Source organism: Dipodomys merriami, unplaced genomic scaffold (assembly GCF_024711535.1).
Source record: "Dipodomys merriami isolate MVZ:Mamm:240054 unplaced genomic scaffold, mDipMer1.0.p SCAF_3, whole genome shotgun sequence".
NCBI lineage: Eukaryota > Metazoa > Chordata > Mammalia > Rodentia > Heteromyidae > Dipodomys > Dipodomys merriami.
In genome coordinates, this window is record NW_027204492.1 from 109,296,411 (window position 1) to 109,317,637 (window position 21,227).

Here is a 21,227-nt window from a genome sequence, read left to right on the forward strand (position 1 = left end):
CCACAAGCACCATCTAATAAATACCATATGTTCCTATTCTGGTGTGAATACCTTAGAGACTTCTAATTGTGTCATACTGGAAAACCACCATTGTGGGGTGATAGTACCTGAGCACTTCATTACAGTACCGCCACTCCTGCCCTTTGCAGTCGTCAGGAATGTTTTGTTGTTCTTACTTGTTTTTATGAGACAGGCTCTCAGGATGTAGCCCAAGCAGACCCAGGCTGGCTTCTACCTCCTAATCCTTCTGCCTCTGTCTCTCAAGTGCTAGGATGATAGCTATGCCCTGACATTCCAGGCCCTTTTCTAATTCCAAGAGGGACTGAAAGATAAAGAACCTAGCCTATTTTATCACAAAATTGATAAAAGTTGATTTAAATCACTAAATTGATCAAGAATGCTCTTAAGATAACAACAGAGTACAATCTGGTGCCATTTAGACAACAAGCAGGACAGGAAATGAGCACTGCTGTAGCTCTTGGCCAGTACTGAATTGAAAACAGTATTTTTTATCTTTAGTGACCTTGGCAAGTCTATGCCGTCTGTATACAAGTTCACTGATCTACTTATTCCAAACAGGGAAGGCTTGGCTGGTCCTTTTTTAAATTCTAAACTTCTTTGGTTATTTTCTCAACTTTAGTCTTTTGGTCAGTATTGACAGGTTTTGTTGAATGTATGTTCAAGCTGGTTTTGGTGGGCTGTCGGTTGTTTGAGGGGAAGGTTACACAGGAGATGCTGAATTACAGAACCTCAAAAGACCAGCCTTGGTAATTACAGGTCCTGGAAATATGTCACATACTGGAAGCAGTAACTGCTTTGTGCTTAGGAAAGGGAATTTTTTACCTTCTAGCTACCACCCTTTCTCGCATTCCCTGTATAGCCCAGGTCCTGAAATAACTGATTCTATTTATTTTTTCAACTCTTATTCTTCAAACCTCACATCCACTGTTCTACCTGGTTGTTGGACTCCTAATTGAATGTTAGTTCACTTAACCATATCAAGTTTTTTTGTTTTTCTTTGTTAGTTGTGGGGCCTGAACTCTGGGCCTGGGCGCTGTCCTTCAGCTCTTCAGCTCAAGGCTAGTGCCCTACCACTTGAGCCACAGCGCCACTTCCAGCTTTTTTTTTTTTTTTTGCTTATGTGGTGCTGAGGAATCGAACTCAGAGCGTCATGCATGCAAGGCAAGCACTCTACCCCTGAGCCAACCTCCCAACCCTCTGGTTTCTTTTTCTAAATCATATTTGTCAAAACCTTTAAATATTGCCTGGACTCCTAGCTTTGACCAGCTTCTCACCTGGCAAGCTGTTCCTGAACAGTGCTGCTCACTGGTCATTGCCATCGTCTTAACCACACTTCCACATTTCTCTGCCCCCTAAAGATTTAGGGCTAACATATCTCTCTGTCTATCTCTGTCTCTCTTTCTCTCTATTTTGGTAGACTGAGGGTTTAAAATCAAGGCCTTCTACTTGCTAGGTTGGCTCTGTACCACTTGAACAACTACATTTCTGTGTGTGTGTGTGTGTGTGTGTGTGTGTGTGTGTGTGTGTGTGTGTGTGTGTGTGTGTGTGTGTGTGTGTGTGTGTGTGTGTACTGAGACTAACTCAGGGCCTTATTATATTCTTTCTGAGGCTTTTTTTTTTCTCAAGGCTGGCAGTCTACCACTTGAGCTACACCTCCACTTACAACTTTTTGCTGGTTAATTGGACATGAATTTGTCTTCCCAAGAGTCACGAATTTGTCAGCCTAAGCTGGCTTTATACAACATTTTCATTTTAAACTTTAAGTGTGTTAAACCAAACTGTGCTATCATCTCCCTTCTCACAAGTTCACAGCAACCTAGCTGTGAATTTTCTTAAAATAGTATGATTGTTCTGCTCTTATTCTTATTTCCCCTTTGATGCTAGTTGGGGCTTCAACTCAGGGCCTTGGTGCTGTCCCTTAGCTTTTTTGCTCAAAGCTGGTGCTCTACCACTCGAGCCATACCTCTACTTCTGGCCTTTTGCTGGTTAATTGGAGATAATTGTCTCTCAGATGTGTCCTCCTGGACTGCCTTCAAACTGTGATCCTCAGATCTCAGCATTCTGAGTAACTAGGTTTGCAGGCATGAACTACCAGTGCCTGGATGCTGCTCCTATTTTTTTTTAACAAGTTAATGGCTCCCTGGCCCACAGAATCCACTCAGACATATTGGGCCTTGAAGGCCTGCCAAGAACTGGCCTCTCCCTGCTTCTCTACCTTCTCTCCCGCTAGGCTCCAGTCAGCCTGATATTTCCAATATCATGTCATACTGGTAAAGCTTTGCTTTTTCTATGCCCCTACGTGGACTCATCCCATACTCCTTCTTTCCAGACATGTTATCCTTTGTCAAGCTCTGAACTGCAGAGAATACTCTGGACCAGTGCTGCTTTCAGCTGACTAACACAGACTCATTTGTCTACAGGAAGCTCTCCCCTAGTTAACACCTTAAAATCCTGGGGTGCACCCTTGGATGGCGGGTGCCTCGTACTCAGTGAATGTACAAGAAAGGAAGAAAAAGAGGAGGAGGCTCACCTAAGCAACGGTCACAGTAATAGGTTAAGTTGACACCAGGGCAAAAATTGTGTGATGAAGGCAAACAAGGCAAAGAGAGTATGCAGACTAAAGTAACTAAAAAAAAAAAAAAGTGAATGGTGAGGTTTGAAAGAGAATGGCATAACAGAATGGCGTTAACAGATAATGGAAAGACAGGAATCAGGAATTTGTTTTAAAGGATAAAAATTAGACATTTGACCTGAGATAAACAAAGGTGCCTACAGAATACATAGGTGACTGGAAATGGAATTGAAGCCTGAGACCTGGGTAACTATTAAGACCAGTAACACACTTAACCCAAAATCAGTTTTCCTCTCTTTTGCCAGAATGTGACGCTTTGAGAAAGGAAAGTACCAGACAGCCTGGGGCTGGAAACAGCTGGACACCTCTTGGAATAAGATCATCCTCACATCCTTTTCCTTGTTTGTTGTTGTTGTTGTTTGGCTTAGAGCTATGAGTTAAAACCACAGAATGTCATTGCCAGTTGAGAGAATATAGAGAACAATAAAGATACTTGAGTTGAACTGTGGAGAGCCCAATTATTGTCACCAACCAGTGAAGGAAACACTGTCCAAATAAGAGGTGGGAAGACTTCCTCCATAGAACAGTTAACTAGGAGTCCAGATACCTGCACCCCATGAAGAAGAACAAAAGCTGCTTTAGTCTCAACTAGCAGTAATACCAGAGTTCTCTCAGAGACACAAGGAACAGGCCCAGCCCCTAGGCTTGGGGAAGGCCCAAGATGTACAGTGGGATTGGTGCAAGTAACCTTAGACACTAGCTCCACTCTTAAGCGATCTTGCTGGGGTTCCAAAATGTATCACATAAAGTCCCATTAAGAAGCCGAAATCGCTGCTAGTGGCCCATGTCCAAGAATAATCAAGTAAGGCAGCTCCTGTAAGCAAGGCCCATAGCCAGGCTGAAACTCAAGTGTTCAAATGAGGATCCCAGGCCTGGAACTGCAGACAGGTCCCCAGGGCTGCTCAGACCTGAGCTCTCACTGGCTCAGCCTCTAGGGGGCAGGCAGGGACTCTCCTATGTGGAACAAACAGCAGAGCAGGGATGGCAGTGGAGGCGGCAAAGAATTGAAACCGCATAGTCTGGCATAGTCTCACATGGTCCACATTGTAGAGAAGGAGGGAGGTTCAATGTAGTTGGTACCTGTGAGACATATTGAGGGTGAGAAGAGACTACCAGTCTTGGAGTTTCAGAGACAGAAATGTTTTGGAGGGAAGTGACTGAGAAGAGGAATAGAGGTCTGAAGTAACCTGAAAAAAAGTTTGAGAGGTTGGAGGCCCTGAATATAAGGGAGCATTCTGTGGTCACAGTGGAAGGCAAATAGGAGAGGACTAGGAAGAATGGTTTAGGATGACCAAGACCTTGGATGATTTTTGCAGTCCTTGGAAAGTTGCATACAGAACGGTCAAACTGGCACTGGAAGGAAAAGGGACTATCAAGAACATAAAGTTGTAGAATCCATAGCACAAATCATGCTATTTATAGTTCTTTTCCTCTTAGACAAAGGAAGAAGCAGGACAAATTTTCAGCAGTAGTGCCTTATATAAAGAAGCAAAATCTTAAGCCAGGTGCTGATGGCACATGCCTGTAATCCTAGCTGTTTAGGGAATCAATGTTCAAAGCCAGCCCTGGCAGGAAAGCCCAAAAGACTCATCTCCAGTAAATTACTCAGAAAAAGCCGGGAGTGGTGCTGTGGCTCAAGTGGTAGAGCAATAGCCTTGGCACAAAGAGGCTCAGGGACAGAGCCTAGGCCCTAAGTTCAAGCCCTAGGACCAGCAAAACAAAAAACAAGAAGCAAAATCTCTCAGATCTTAGACCCAGTCTTCTCTGTAATGGATAATTTAAGTGCATAGGAATAGAAAACAGAGAAGCCGACCTCCTCATCTACAAGATCAAACAATTCAAGGCTGAGCACGTGTCAGTGGTATGAGCAAGGTATGACTGGGTACAACAAATGGGGTTGGGGCATACTTAAGTGATTGAGAGATGGGGCCATTATATTTAAGATTCTCACCAATGGCAGGGACAAATGATTCATCTGTTAAATGCTGAATGATGACAATGACACCTGGTTTTCTGGTTCTTTCAATTTGATTAGGGAAGGAGAGGTGGGTTTGGAGGAAATGGCAACAAGGATGTGAGGGAGACAGAACCTCCCAGTGGTTTGGTGAGCTCTGGAGGGAGTTCACAATGTCAGAGGTGATCGTCTGGGGGCAACCTGTAAAAATGCTGTGTCTGGTTACTTAAGCAGGGAAAGAAAGAATGTTCATACTTGGAAAGGAAGCCATTTTCCTTTCAGTGCCACTCTACCTATTTGGGGGAAAAACAAAGTAAGGTTATGAGGAGGGAATTTTGTTCATAAGAAGATAAGATTTCCGTGGAGGCATCTGGAAAGGACAAATGGGTGGATGGACCTATAAGGGAGCATTTATGTTTTAGATGACAAAGGGATTAAAGATGAGAACCACGGTGATGTTAGATGGCTATATGTATAAAGTGTGTGTGTGTGTGTTGTGTGTGTGTGTGTGTGTGTGTGTGTTGTGTGTGTGTGTACCTGAACACCTTGTAATCCCAATGGTAAAAGGAGAATAGTAGATTCTCAGATCCTGAAGAGGAATATAGATGAAGATAGCGGGTGTTTTGTGAAAGTACCTTGTACATGATTAACTCATATGCCTTTTCCTTTGTTTTAACTTTTCTAGGATGATCACATTGATTCTTTAAAAAGGGATTAAGAAAAGAAGCAGCATTCTGATTAACCAAACCATTGGATAAATCTTAGCAATCCAGTTTTGAAAATTTGTGCTGAACATACTTAGAACAGAAGTGTCTTTCTGACTAAACCCCATAATGCTCTTCTCTTTATTTCAGTTGTTTATTGCAGTTGCTCTAGCATGCTTTTAGGAAGTGCAGCCTCTGCTGGTAGAGTACGGTATTTACTGGTATACTCTTGGGCTAACCCCTTTAAGCATTTTTTTTTTCACCTTTTAAAATATTTCTTTGGTGAGACCTAGCCTGTCTGATCTGGGAAGGTAAGTATTAGAATAGAAAGATGTTCTTTTTAAGTCTTTTTTTTTTGTTCATGCCAGTCCTGGGGCTTGAACTCAGGGTCTGGGTGCTCACGTCCCTGTGCTTGCTTTGCTCAAAGACATTTCTCTACCACTTTGAGCCATAGTGTCATTTCTGGCTTCTTGGGGTAGTTAATGGGAGATAAGAGTCTCATGGAATTTTCTGCCTGGGCTAACTTTGAACCATGATCCTCAAATCTCTTCCTCCTGAGTAGCTGGGATTACAGCCATGAGCCACCTATGCCTGGCTTTATTTTATTTTATTTTTTATTTTTTGCCAGTACTGGGGCTTGAACTCAGTCTGGGCACTGTCCCTAAACTTGTTTTGCTCAAGGCTAGCACTCTACCCTTTGAGCCAGAGCACCACTTCTGGCTTTTTATGTTTATGTGGTACTGAGGAATAGAACCTAGGGCTTCATACATGCTAGGCAAGCACGCTACCACTAAGCCACATTCCCAGCCCTCTTTTTTTTGGGGGGGGGGGGTTCAGTCATGGGGCCTGAACTCTGGGCCTGGGCGCTGTCCCTCAGATCTTCAGCTCAAAGCTAGCGCTCTACCACTGAGCCACCTTCCCAGCTCCCGCTCTTTTTTTTAAATGCCAGTGCTTGAGCTTGAGCACAGGGCCTGCGAACTGTCCCTGAGCTTTCGTACTTAAGGCTAGTGCTTTACCACTTGAGCCACAGATCCGCTTCTGGCTTAAAAAAAAATGTTACTTTTATTTTTACATGTTATACAAAGGGATTACCATTTCATAAGTCAGATAATGAGCACATTTCTTTTTTTCTTGGACAATGTCCCTCCTTACCCCGTCTGGCTTTTTGATGGTTAATTGGAGATCAGAGTCTCAGGGACTTTCCTGCCCAGACTGGTTTTGAACTGCAATCCTCAGATCTCAGCTTCCTGAGTAGCTAGGGATTACAGGCGTAAACCACCGGCGGACTAAGTCTTATCTTTTAAATGAAGGTAATTACTTTTTTTAAAAATACTGATTTATAGATGCACTCCAAAGGTCATTGGGCTTGGAGGGAGGATTCATTTTAAATTGTAAAACTGATAGTTGAGTGTTCCAGGGCCAAACATTGCCATTCAGTATTTCATTTATGTCTCAGAAGAATGCCATGAGGCATAGTAGAGCCATTCCCATAGTAGGGCCATTCCTATGAGCATAATAAATGTTAAACGAATTTCCAGGTGCACACAGTGAGTAGCACAGTTAAAATGTGATTTGGGTCTTATGTTGCCAATGACTAGCTGAAGAAAGGGATGACTTGTCAGAAGCAAGAATATTAGAAATGTAATAGGAATCTACTGAGGAGGCTGAGATTTGAGCCAACCTGGGCAGAAAAGTCTGAGACTTCATCTCCAATTAACCAGCAAAAATCTGAGCTGGAGGTATGATTCAGGTGGTAGAGTGACAGTTGTTAGGAAGAAAGCTGAGTGATATCCTGACCCTAAGTCTGAGCTCCAATACCAGCACAAAAAAATGCAAAAACAAGCTTTAGACTTTACCGTTAGCAGTTTTCCCTTGCTACTTAGAGCTCTTTAGCATTATGTCAGGAACCAGTCATCTGTGGATGAAAATTACCCAAATACTACTTCATTTTCATATAATAAAGGCTAAATACAAAAATAGATTTTTTTAAAGAATGCCAAAATCAGTGGAAAAAAGATGCTTTAACTTCTGTATCAGATACTGAATTTTGGTTGAATGTTTTCTTCAGTCAGCTGCTTCCAAAGTCATACATACCTCAATTAGAAGCCAAAGTAAACTGTTTGAGCTTGTGGTCATTGCTCTTCAGTTGCTGACTGACACATTTGTGACCATTACAACAATCCCCACCTCACTATTTTTTTTTTTTAGCTTTAGTTGGTTTTGAATATTTCTTAGGAATTGCCATAAAATACAAATGCTAGGGTTTGGCCTCCTGTGTCATCATGGTGATTTACAGAGTGACAAGGGAGTATCTGTGTCTTCCCAGTAGTAGGCTTACAAATCAATGAATTGTTCTTGTCTAGTACAGAGTTTAAAGTCAAGCCTGGTTAATATCTTTGTAGGCATATGGACGAAGTCTGATTCACGTTATTTGTTAGCATTATCCACCACTATCTGCACAAGATTCTTAGGTGATTTGCCTTTGTCTTCTAACAACGCTTATGTTCTCAAAAGGCTGGAGAGAGAGGAGTTGAAAAGAAAGGCAGAGGAGGAGAGACTGCGCCAAGAAGCAGCAGCTCGTAAGCAAGAAGAGGCAAAGAAGCAGCAGGAAGAGGAAGAGAAAAGAAAGGCAGAGATAGAGGCCAAACAGAAGGCTAAGGAGGAGCTGTTGTTGAAAGAGAAGCAAGAAAAAGAAGAGCAGGAGAAAGCCTTGATTGTAAAGCAGGTAAAGTCCAGGTTCTCAGGTTTCCTGTGTTTTGCAAGGGCTTTTGTTAACAAGTAAACATTAAGTTTGAATGACATAATAGTTACTTCCTTTTTTTTTCTTAAGCTGACTATGCTAGTTATTAAATATAAATTTCTTGGAACAATCAAAATTAGTAATGTTTACTGTCTTTGAGTTTGAGTTCTTCCCAAAGACAGACCCTGGAGTAAGAATTTGTGTGCCAGTAGTTTATTTAAGAGTAGAGCTCGCTAGGTGCCAGTGGCTCATGCCTGTAATCTTAAAACTACTTAGGAGGCTGAGATCTGAGGATCAAGATTCAAAGCCAGCCCAATCAGGAAAGTCTGTGAGACTCTTTTCTCCAATAAACCACCAAAAAACTGGAAGTGGCGCTGTGGCTCAAGTGGTAGAGGGCTTGCCTTGAGCTGAAGTGCTGAGGGACAGCATCCAGGCTCAGAGTTCAAGCCCCATGACCCCCGCCCCCAAAAAAGAGTAAAGCTCATGAAACTAGAAAGAGTTTGAGAGAATAGTAAGTATACTGATGAATGGGTTACTATGAGCAACTGGAACTCATTGCCATTGGGACTTGAGAGAGTGAGGTTCATGCTTAGAATTGTCCTTCGAGGGATGCGGAAAAATGGAAAGTTTACCTACCAGCACTGCCCCTTATTGTGGAAGATTGCTCCTTGGAGAAGTATATGTGGACTTTCTGGCCAAACTCTGCTACTAACACAGGGAGACCTTTGTCTCTCTACAGAGAAACCGTGGCCATGTAGAACTGTCTGCAGGTGATTTACATAGTAGACTGAGTGTGAGTGTATGTGAATGAAGCCTGACCCTGTCTTTAGGTCATAAAGCAGCTTGTGTAAATCCACATTGAAGATGGAACATTAACTAGCCACTTTGGGGCACACGATGAGGGGAAAGAAACTTGTGCAAACCCTAGGGAATTACTACCATGTTTTCTTAGCTTAATAAATCTGGTGCCTTGGTTTCTCTCTCACTTTCAGAAAGAAGCAGCAGAAGCAAAGGCCCAGGAGGCAGTTAAACAGATGCGTCTAGAAAGAGAACAGATCATGCTGCAGATCGAGCAGGAACGGCTAGAAAGGAAGAAGGTAAAGGCCGAGGGTGAGGCAGGAACAGAAGTGAGTCCAGTTTTGTTTTGCAGTACTTGGGTAGAATATTCTTAAATATGTCAATTAAGTCAAGTGCAGGCGTGTGTGTCTGTGTCTGTGTCTGTGTCTGTGTCTGTGTCTGTGTCTGTGTCTGTGTCTGTGTGTACCCTGGGGCTTGAACTCAGGGCTTGGGCGCTCTCCCTCAGCTTGTTTTTTTTGTTGTTGTTGTTGGTCATGCGGCCTGAACTCTGGGCCTGGGCGCTGTCCCTCAGCTCTTCAGCTCAAGGCTAGTGTTCTACCACTTGAGCCACAGTGCCACTTCTGGCTTTTTTCTGCTTATGTGGTGCTGAGTAATTGAACCCAGGGCCTCATGCATGTGAGGCAAGCACTCTACCACTGAGCCACCTTCCCAGCCCCCAGCTTGTTTGTTTGGTTGGTTGTTTTTGCTCAAGGCTAGCACTCTACCACTTGGAGGCATAGTGCCACTTTTGGTTTTCTGGTAGTTAATTGGAGATCAAATCTCACAGACTTTACTGCTTGGGCTGGCTTTGAACCACAATCCTCAGATCTCGGCCTCCTGAGTAGTAGGGTTACAGGCATGAGCCACTAACACTCAGCAAGTTGGGTTTTTTTTGGTCATCTTGACTCATCAATTGCTGACTGAGAGTGCTCTTCTTCCTCCCCCCCTCCAATTCCACCTTCTGTGTAGCTAAGATTACAGGCATGAGCCACTGTTCCTGGATCAATTTCATGTTTTGTAGAGTAGTTCTTTCAATGGCAGCTGGTGAGTTGTTGATTTATAGAGAACTTATGGAGAAAGATGAGCTTTAAATTGAATATAAATTGTAGGTATGGACTAGTATACTTCACTTGACTGTGTTCATAGGTTCAGAGGTGTCCAACTTTAAAACCAATGGAAAACTTTCCTATAGTTGTTATCCTTTGCTAACATTGATCATTTAGAAGTTTTCTTACAAGTATGAAATTACATAGAGACTCAATTGCTTTATGTTTTTGGTCTTCTTTTTCTTCACGGCTTCCAGAGAATAGATGAAATCATGAAGAGAACAAGGAAGAGTGATGTGCCTCCAGAAGTAAAGGTGGGGATTTTTATGAAATACCATGCTGAGTGGGAAAGAACAAAAGAATGCATTCAGTGAAGTTGGAGGAGAACTAGCCAGAAAAAAAATGGACTCTTTCTGGCCTGTTTCTGACCAGCTCATAAAGAAAAGAGAAGTGTAAGAGATTGAACAAATGAAAGATTTCCTCAGAGAACTGGAGTGGGTATGCAGAGGAAGTGATGATGAGTCCACGAATGCAAGAGAATAAGGGAAACACAGCTAAAGAGTCTTAAGAATTATCTGTAACATGCAGATCACCACTCAGGATTATGAACATTCCCTGGTGCTTTTTTCTTTGTCTGTTTGTGCGTGCCAGTTCTGGGGCTTGAACTCAGGGTCTGGTCACTGTCCCTGAGCTCTGTGTGTGTGTGTGTGTGTGTGTGTGTGTGTGTGTGTGTTGTTGTTGTTGTTGTGTGTGTGTTGTGTGTGTGTGTGTGTGCGTTGTGTGTGTGTGTTGTTGTGTGTGTGTGTGTGTGTGTGTTGTGTGTGTGTGTGTGTGTGTGTGTGCTTGTCCTGGGGCTTGGATTCAGGCACTGGATGTTGTCCCTGAGCTTTTATGCTACAAGATTAGCACTCTACCACTTGAGCCAGAGCTCCACTTCAAGCTTTTTGGTGGTTAGAGATAAGAGTTGCATGGACTGTTCTGCCCAGGATGGCTTTGAACTGTGATCCTCAGATCTCAGCCTCCTGGAGCAGCTAGGATTATGTAAGCTAGGCATGAGTCATTGGTGCCTGGTGGCTGGTGCTTTTCAAAAGCATTTGTCATGACAACCTTCCCTATTTTCACTCAGCTTCTGTTTGATTTCAGAAAGAGGAATCTCCCAAAGTAGAGATTCAGCCTGGTACGTGTGTGGAAAATAAGACAAAATCAGTTGTGCCCAATAAAATAGGTAAGTATGAGGTCTGGTTTGGTTCTTCCTTTCAACAACGAGGACTAGTAAAAGCTGCTGCAGGGCAAAAGTATCTCTAGGTCCCCAGAGAGTGGTTGCCAGCAGATTTGCTTCCTGGGCATCCTTCCAGTGCTGGGGCTATGGCTCCGTTTGGAACACTGCTGGCTTCCTTCCTTACTCTAATAATCCATGCCATCCATCAGCCCGCCCAGGATGCTTTAGATCAGATGCTGTTCAGATCTGATTCTGTCCTCCAGAGGCCCTACAAACTGATAATGTGATCTTTCTCTGCTTCCCCTGTGGGAAGTTAATGACATGGGTTAATATTGGTTATTTCCATAAAACATATTGGTGAAAAAAGAGAATTAAGTTAATGACCTTGTTATATATTTGCCATTGTTTCGGTTGGGGATATTTGATTATTTACATAGGGACTTTGCTTTTTTGTTTTGTTTTGTTTTGTTTTGTTTTTGTGTGTGTGTGTGTTTTTATCAGAAATCAATGGGTTAAACACCTGCCAGGAAGTTAATGGTGTGGGACCCACTGGCCCAGAAGCTTTTCCTCGAGACATTTTCTCTAATGGGTTTAAACCAGTCAGGGGGCTTGTTCATTTGGATGCCCTTGATGGGAAATCAAACAGTTTGGATGACTCCACTGAAGAAGTTCAGTCTATGGATGTAAGGTATGTTAATATTTTACATTTCATCTCTTCTCTAAATATTGTCTTTTATTGTTTTGTTGGTCATGGGCCTGAACTCTGGGCCTGGGCACTGTCCCTCAGCTCTTCAGCTCAAGGCTAGCACTCTACCACTTGAACCACAATACCACTTCTGGCTTTTTCTGCTTATGTGGTGCTGAGGAATTGAACCCAGGGCCTCATTCATGCAAGGCAAGCACTCTACCACTGAGCCACCTTCCCAACCCCTAAATATGGTTTCTTAATCAGTCATCTACAAAGCAGGTTTGGTTGATATGAGAAGCTGACAGTGATGTAATACTAGAGTCTTGGGTTGGGTGCCCTGGAAATAGGGCCAGGGCCCAAGTTTCTTATCATAGGATTTATTGGGGGAGGATGTTCAGTATTTCTCAGGAAGAAGGGAAAAGAGGGAAACACTGAATAAGGATATATTCTCAGATAATCCCCCAGGACCCCTAGAGGATGAATTTCCACCAAAGTTGCCTTATTGAGTTAATGACAGGTAGCTCTACAGTTTAAGGTGAGCACTCAACCACTTGAGCCACAGTGCCATTCCAGTTTCCTGGTGGTTAATTGGAGATAAGAGTCTCACGGATGTTCCTACCTGGGCTGGCTTTGAGCAGTGATCCTCAGATCTCAGCCTCCTGAGCAGCTAGGATTACAGATGTGAGCTACCAGTGCATAGCTGGCAGATAGCTTTTGTACCACTATGTTCATCAGTTTTCTCTATGGGACCCCTGCCTGGGTAAGTGATATAGGACTAAGTGGACACTAAAGGACTGTGTCAATGAAAGGAAGTTGTTGTCTAGAGAAATGGTGGCAACTGTGACTCTTTACCTGCAGGTATAGGGGTTCTGGCTGGGCATCAACAGGGTCTCCTGTGTCCAGAGTCTCATATTTCAGAAAGCTTGTCAGTAGAGAGTTGAGAAAAGAACTAATATACTTTCAGATACTAAAAGCCTAAAGCATTCTTAAGCTGGTATGCCTGGGAAATGAAGAGCCAATTAGTGTGGGATTGAAGCAGAGGCATTATAAAGCACACACGTCACCTTGGGCAGGGCAGTTGGAGTAGGGGGTGGCTCTGTTAGTCAGGACAGTATGACAGTATTGTATAAAAGCTCTACCAGAGAGAGGATGGGGGTGGAAGCATGGGTTCCTATGACACACTGGTTGTAAATAGCCCACACATCCGCACTGAGCTTGAACCAGATATATGAAAAGCCAGCACCCGACAGTCCCATCTACAGGAGAGATCCTTTGTAGACTGAGAGCAGGGCCCTCCAGCCCTTGCCTGGAGCTCTCCTGGCCCTAGCACCACTAGGATGGCCACCATCCCCTGATGGGTGCCACTCTGCCCACAGCAGAAAACGCTGAGGCAGTTTTAAGGGTTAATACAACATAACCCCACCCCCACATAGAGCCAGCTGTACTTAGTCTTTCATTCTTTTATGGGGGGGGTCGGGGAGCCAGTCCTAGGGCTTGAACTCAGGACCAGGGCACTGTCCCTGAGCTTCTTTTACATAAGGCTAGCACTCTTGTCAAAGCACCACTTCTGGTTTTTCTGTTTATGAGATACTGAGGAATTGAACCCAAGGCTTCATGCATGGTAGGCAAGCACTCTACCACTAAGCCACATTCCCAGCCCAGTAATTATTCTTTTATGTCTCCGGGTGGGGGCAGGAAGGGGACAACACGTGGCACTATTGGCACAGTTGAGAAAGTGAAGGGGTTTTGTATGCTTAAAGATATGTGAGTCCTGATGCTGCACCAAAGCCTGTGACAGAACCTGGGGCAGACTGTTTCTGCTGAATGAGGCAGTTTGCCTATGCTTGCTTCATACACCAGAGGAGATACCAGGTCAGTGGCTGCCCCTACACTGGGCACACATGTGAAGAAGGTGGAGTTTCTGTGGGTGCTTCTGCAGTTCAACTGGTTTTTCTAGATTCTTCTCTCAGATTTCATCAAAGAAGAGAAGAACCTGGTAGCAGCCTTACTCTAGTTATTGAGACTCCTGGGGATGGTCCCTGAATTCCTAGCCTTCCACTCTTCTGGGCTCGGATTTGCTGCTTACTAGGCCTACAGCAGACAACAGTGAAATGCCTTTCACTTCTAGGGAGAAGAGAGACAGAGAAAGAGAGAGAGAGAAACATAAGGCTTATTCCTGGATAAGTCATGGTGAATTGGAAATGGTTTTAGATAGGAGACAGTGGGTGAAATAGGCCTTTTTTTTTGTCTGTTGGGGGCTTGAACTCTGGGCCTGGGTGCTGTCCCTGAGCTCTTCAGCTCAAGGCTAACACTCTACCACTTGAGCCACAGTGCCACTTCCAGTTTCCTAGTGGTTTATTGGAGATAAGGGTCTCAAGGACTTTTCTGCCTAGGCTGCCTTTGAACTGTGATCGATCCTCAGATCTCAGCCTCTTGCGTAGTTAAGCTTATAGGCATGAGCCACCAGCATCCAGCCAGATAAGGTTTTTTAAAGGACCTCAGATTGACAGTAGGGTCCAAGTTAATGATTCCCTCATCCCGTAGCCTTAACTGAGCATGCACTCAGAGTGGCTCCAAAATGAACTTTTCTCAGCTCTGTCACATCCATACTTATAGCAGCCCAGGGAAGGAGAAATGACTGTTCTTCCCATTTTATAAGGGAGGAGTCTGAGGCCAGGAGGCTGAGGGGGCGGTACTGCTAGAAAGGCTCTGAGACGGCCATGCTTCTGTGTAGTGAAGTGCTGGTACCTGCAGGCGCCTATATGAGCTCAGCCTAACATCCCTCATCCAGTCTCCTAACCCAGTCCCTTGTTCTCAACCACTGTGTCCACTAGTAGAGTGTCCAATAGCTTCCTAGACTTAAACTCATGCATATTTTTGATAATGTGTTACACACAAATTTTATCTTATTTATTTATTTATTTTTGGTCTGTCATGGGGCCTGAACTCTGGGCCTGGGCGCTGTCCCTCAGCTCTTCAGCTCAAGGCGAGCACTCTGCCACTTGAGCTACAGCGCCACTTCCAGTTTTCTGGTGGTTTATTGGAGATAAGAGTTTCACGGACTTTTTCTGCCTCGGCTGGCTTTGAACCGCAATCCTCAGATCTCAGCCTCCTGAGTAGCTAGGATTACAGGTGTGAGCCACCAGCGCCGGCTATACACACAACTTTTTATAGAAGAAGAATAAAACAAAATACTACAAACAGAATGAAGTATATAAACACATTATGCTTAGTTCTTATTTTGTTTTATCTTTTGTATCAGTCCTGGAGCTTGAACTCAGGGCCTGGATGCTGTCCCTGAGTCTTTTTGTGCTCAAGGCTAGCACTCTACCACTTGAACCATAGCACCACTTCTGGCTTTTTTCTGAGTAGTTTATTGGAGATCGGAGTCTCACAGACTTTCCTGCCCAGGGCTCGTTTCAAACCATGATCCTCAGATCTCAGCCTCCTGAGTAGCTAGCCTAGGTGTCACCAGTGCCTGGTTCTCACTTGACTTTTTTGCTCAAGACTAGTGCTCTACCACTTGAGTTACAGCTCTATCTCCAGCTCCAGCTTTTTGCTGGTTGATTTGGAGATGAGTGTCACAGATTTCTTTTTTTTCTTTTTTCTTTTTGGGTCCGGTCATGGGGCCTGAACTCTGGGCCTGGGCGCTGTCCCTCAGCTCTTCAGCTCAAGACTAGCACTGTACCACTTGAGCCACAGCGCCACTTCCGGCTTTTTTCTTTTTGCTTATGTGATGCTGAGGAATCGAACCCAGGGCCTCAGGCATGCAAGGCAAGCGCTCTACCACGGAGCCACCTTCCCAGCCCCATAGATTTCTTTTGCCTTCAAACCAAGATCTTCAGATCTCAGCCTTTTGAGTAACCTTACAGTTGAGATCCACTAGCACCCAGCTAATCGAGCTTACTCCTTAGGTTCTGTCCCCACTTCTGTCTCTCTCTCATCTTTTCTAGCCCTGTTTCCAAAGAAGAACTTATCTCCATCCCAGAATTTTCACCAGTGAGTGAAATGATTCCTGGTATGTCTCTGGACCAAAATGGAACTGGCAATGCCCGCGCACTTCAAGATATCTTAGATTTTACTGGCCCTCCAGCATTCACCAAGAAATCCAGTGAAAACCTCAGCCTGGATGACTGTAACAAAAACCTTATTGAAGGATTTAACAGCCCTGGCCAAGAAACTACTCTGAATACCTTCTGTTGACAAAACAACGACCTTTTAATGAAAGGTAAAGTCTTTTGATGATGCTCTAATCCATAACTCCCCTAGGGTTTAACATAATTATTATTCAGCTTCTTGAATGGCCAATTTTATTTGAAAAATGTGGACATGAATATATTGTGGTATATACTGCAGCAACACAATACTTGAGATGGATATTAATTCATTCCTCTATATACAAGCCTCCAGTACCCTGCTATGTTGCTCCTGCAGTTTGAGGATTAAGATGGAAGTTTGAGAAGCATAGGCTAAAGAAATGGACTCGGACTGGGAATGTGGCTTACTAGTAGAGTGCTTGCCTAGCATGCATAAAGCCCTGGGTTTGATTCCTCAGTACCACATACACATAAAAGTCCTTGGAAGTGGTGCTGTGGCTCAAGTGATAGAGTGCTAGCCTTGAGCACAGAGAGCTTCAGGGACAGTGCCCAGGCTCTGAGTTCAAGCCCCAGGAATGGCAAAAACAACAAAAAGAAATGGACTCAGCACCTCCTAACCCTTGTCTATAAAATTGTAGCACCTTTCTGGGCACTGGTAGCTCATGCCTGTAATCCTAGTTACTCAGAAGGCTGAGATCTGAGGTCGTGGGGCTTGAACTCTGGGCCTGGGTGCTGTCCCTCAGCTCTTCAGCTCAAGGCTAGCACTCTACCACTTGAGCTACGGGCCACTTTTCTGAGTGTTTATTGGAGATAAGAGTTTCATGGACTTTCCTGCCAGGGCTGGCTTTGAACCGAGATCCTTAAATCTCAGCCTCCTGAGTAGCTAGGATTACAGGCGTAAGCTACCTGTGCCTGGCTCTTTTTTTTTTTTTGTCAGTGGTCGGGCCTGAACTCTGGGCCTGGGTGCTATTTCCAAGCTCTTCAGCGGTAGACTAGCACTCTACCACTTGAGCCTCAGCCCCACTTCCTGCTTTTTCTGCTTATGTGGTGCTGAGGAATTGAACCGAGGGCCTCATGCATGCAAGGCAAGCACTCTACCACTGAGCCACCTTCCCAGCATCTCTGTGTGAGACTCTTATCTTCAGTAAACCACCAGAAAACCAGAAGTGGTGCCGTGGCTCAAGTGGAGAGCACTTGCCTTGAGCTGAAGAGCTGAGGGACAGTGCCCAGGCCCAGAGTTCAAGCCCCATGACCACTTAAAAACAAACAGTTGCTTGGCTAGCTTGCTTGGGTGGTGTTCTACTATTTCAACCATTCTTCCAGCTTGGATTTTTGCTAGTTGTGGTGTTATTTTATTTTGGTTTGTGGTACTGGGGCTTAAACTCAGGCCCAAAAGCTAGAACCACACCTCCACTCCAGGCTGCTTTTGGTGGCTAATTGGAGATAAGAGTCTCATAGACATCTCTGCCTAGGCTAGCTTCAAAGCATGACCTTCGGATTTCAGCCTCCTGAGTAGCTAAGATTATAGACATAAGCCACGTGCCCAGCTGACCTAATGTTTTTCTTGCCAAAGCATTTCTGTTTTCTCTGCTTCCTTTTTCCCTCACCTGTTATATGTTCTACCTCCCCCCTGCCTCCCCTCCCGCCATACACACACACACACACACACACACACACACACACACACACACACACACACACACACACACACACACACACACACACACACACACACACACACACACACACACACACACACACACACACACACACACACACACACACACTGGGCTTGCACATGTAAAACTTACACTCTATAGACCCTTAACTACACCCCAGCCCTGTTATATGAGTGAGAATATCTATGTGTTATAACTAGGGGAAGTCCATGGGGAGTCTGTAGTTACGTGTGCTTAGCAATTCACATTTGATCTACTTCAGTTTGGCACTTGATTTTTGAATAATGAAAACATAATTATAATCTTTCACCAAATCCTTCAAGAAATGAATACATCCAATTACTCCTGCCATTTTAGACTCTTAGGAAAACCTTTTTTATATTCTTGGCATTCTCTGACACTTTAGTTTTTATGATGCTGCATTCCTCTTATAGAAATTTGATGCCTAAAATGATTTAGTCCAACCTCTTTATTTCTCAAGTGAGGTAACAGGGTGGAAATGCTGCATAGCTAAGCTTTCTGTGGTTTGTATATGTATTTCCACTAGGCCTCAGCTTTTGTCCATAGGTGAGTTTTAGGGTTTCTTTCTCTCAGATTTCAAGAAAGCACCTGTAGTGCATTAACATGTGAGTGGAAAGGTCTAACAGGTCACTTGTACAGTAAACTGGATACCTGGTTTGATAAAGCAGCTGCTTTCTTGGACATTTACAAACACTAACCTGCTGGGCGCCGGTGGCTCACGCTTGTAATCCTAGCTACTCAGGAGGCTTAGATCTGAGGATTGCCATTTGAAGCTAGCCTGGTCAGGGAAGTCCGTGTGACTCTTATCTGCAATTAATTACCGAAAAGCCAGAAATTATGCTGTGGCTCAAAGTAGTAGAGCACTGACCTTGAGCACAAAACTCAAGAATGGTGCCCAGGCCTTGCGTTCAAGTCCTAGAACGAGCACACAAGTGTGCATATATGTGCATACGCGTGCACACACACTACGTGTATACATATATTGATGTCAGTACTCAGGGCCTAGAACTCTTTTTTTTCCTTTTTGCCAGTGCTGGGGCTTGAACTCAGGGCCTGGGCACTGTCCCTGATCTGCTTTTGCTCAAGGCTAGCACTCCACCACTTGAGGCACAGCGCCACTTCTGGCTCTTTCTCTTTATGTGGTACTGAGAAATCGAACTTAGGGCTTCATGCATGCTAGGCAAGCACTCTGCTACTAAGCCACATTCCCAGCCTATGAGACTATCACTCTTGCTTGGCTTTTTCCTCTCATGGCTGGCATTCTACCACTTGATCATGCCTCCAGTCCAGCTTTTTTTCTGGATAATTGATGATAGAGGCTCAGGGGCTTTTCTGCCCAAGCAGCCTTTGAACCATGGTTCTCAGATCTCAGCCTCCAGAGTAGCTAGGATTACAGGAATGAGTCAACCGTGCCCAACTTTGTTTATATATTTTCATGTATGATAAAGACTAGTTCTCAGGGCTGGGAATGTGTCCTAGTGGTAGAGTGCTTGCCTAGCATGCATGAAGCCCTGTGTTGGATTCCTCAGTACTACATAAACAGAAAAAGCCAGAAGTGGTGCTGTGGCTCAAATGGTAGAGTGCTAACCTTGAGTAAAAGAAGCTCAGGGACAGTGCCCAGGACCTGAGTTCAAGCCCCAGGACTGGCAAAAATAAAAAGACTAGTTCTCAAATCCTTCTGAACAAGAGGTGGTGCAACCCTCACTAGGGAGCATTTGGTGTTTTTTGTTTGTTTGTTTTTGTCAGTTGTGGGGCTTGAACTCTGGGCCTGGGCGCTGTCCCTCAGCTCTCCAGCTCAAGGTGAGCGTCCTACCACTTGATCCACAGTGCCACCTCCAGCTTTTTCTGTTTATGTGGTGCTAAGGAATCGAACTCAGGGCCTCATACATGCGAGGCAAGTACTCTACCACTGAGCCACATTCTTAGCCCAGCATTTTTTTTTAAGTATCACAATGCCTGAAGGCATTCAGTCGGATCTGTGACATGAAATTATCTATAGGTTTGAGTAAAGGAGACTCTGACTGGCCAGTAAGATGTTGCTATCTTCTCCTATTCCATGTACATCCCTCCTGAAGCAGTATGTTCAACCTTTCCAGATTAAGTAGGGCTCTCCTTTGCTCAAAGGTTAAAAAAAAAAAAACAAGCACAGGAATGGGGATATCTGCAGGTGTTAGAAAATTCTCACACCAGGAAAATTGGACCCACCTCATATAAGATCATGTACAAAATACTGCAGCACTTCTGCTGATGAGGACTAATCTATGAGCCAAGGAAAATGCAATTACCAAGTACAAGATACTGGTTTCTGTATTGGTCTCATGTGATTTTGTTTTTGCCACAGGTGGAGTTTGGAGCACCCGGGACGCTGCTGGGAGTCCAATCTGAGCTGCTGGCCACCTGATGGAGCTTCTGTAGCCACATTCCAAAATATTAGATTGGAATGTAACTATATTCCTAGGTAGTATGTCAAACACTGGCCTCTTGGTAGAAACCTCCAGACTTTGGCCTTACTGGGCTTTAGTGAAGTTACATTCTACAGTTCTAGTTCTGAGCTTCTGCTGCTGCTAGAGCATTTCCTTTCTTTCTCTAGTTTCATGGTGAGCCTGTCAACCTGAGTGATGCTGGCTCAGAACTTCACCCATGACTGCTCTCATTCTCAGAGTTGGAGCACAAAAACATTTAGATATCTCTTCCTATTAAATACTCTCTACATGACCAGAACTCTGGTTAAACATGTACTTGACTTGAGCTGTGTATCTCCCTGTCTTGGTTTAGATGGAGAAGAAATTCAGCAGTTTCTCTCCCTCTAGGGTTTCTCTGTTGGAAAGTAATGTCAGGAAATCCTTTTATTGTTATTATTATTATTATTATTATTATTATTAAGCTTTGCCACCTGCAAATGCATTAACCACATTACTGTTTTGGGGGTTAAAGTTGTAAGTTTGGTTGGACAAGGAAGAACTAAACAATGAGTAATGATTTCTTTTCTCTTACTCATATTTTTATGTCCCTGAGCAACTCAATCTAGCCAGGACATTTTCTTGTCATACCTTAACAATCTCCACAAGTGGCCTTCCAACTGAAGGAGTTATGTCTCTCACATGCAGGTGGTTGATTTTCATGGTTTTGCTGTTTTTTGCTATTAGATCTTGGGGGTTTTCTTTCTTTGATTATTCCTGTGCTTTCTCAACTGTCATAAAAGTCACAGTGCTCTGAAACAAGGAGGCCTCAAATTGGTTCTCGCACATCTTTTTAACCGACTTTTACATTAAAAAAAATCTGGGAAGAATGCCACTAGAATGAAAATTCCATGCATTTTATTCCATATATTGCTGTTTCCTTAAATTAATTTCTTGTGTTAAATGTGGCTTTCAAATCAAAATGACCTTTTCTTGTTTGAGACATTTGTTTTGACTTATACCATAAAGGATTTGGAAAGAAAGGTTGACCACCAGGAAATATAAAGAAGTTTCAGTAGTAATCTTGTCCACTCGCTTTTAAAGCCAGCTACAGTTTAAGACTTTATTAGCTATGGAAACTGTATGTTTGTGTATGTGTATATACTAAATAAAATACATGCCTCTAATAA

At 43.8% G+C, this 21,227-nt stretch overlaps 1 protein-coding gene across 22 annotated transcripts in view; it reads left to right on the forward strand.

The window, feature by feature from the left end:
- Map7d2 (MAP7 domain containing 2) overlaps positions 1 to 21,227 on the forward strand; it is a 94,563-nt gene extending 73,336 nt beyond the window's left edge. For 12 of the 22 annotated variants that reach the window (XM_070040738.1, XM_070040739.1, XM_070040744.1 and 9 more), the window contains 7 exons: positions 7,826 to 8,036; positions 9,044 to 9,178; positions 10,192 to 10,248; positions 11,078 to 11,159; positions 11,655 to 11,841; positions 15,795 to 16,069; positions 19,980 to 21,227. In XM_070040738.1, coding sequence (XP_069896839.1) covers positions 7,826 to 8,036; positions 9,044 to 9,178; positions 10,192 to 10,248; positions 11,078 to 11,159; positions 11,655 to 11,841; positions 15,795 to 16,044 — 922 coding nt within the window. In that variant the 3' untranslated portion in view covers positions 16,045 to 16,069; positions 19,980 to 21,227. The remainder of the gene's footprint in view (positions 1 to 7,825; positions 8,037 to 9,043; positions 9,179 to 10,191; positions 10,249 to 11,077; positions 11,160 to 11,654; positions 11,842 to 15,794; positions 16,070 to 19,979) is intronic. The other 10 variants (XM_070040740.1, XM_070040754.1, XM_070040753.1 and 7 more) reach the window with 2 other exon arrangements.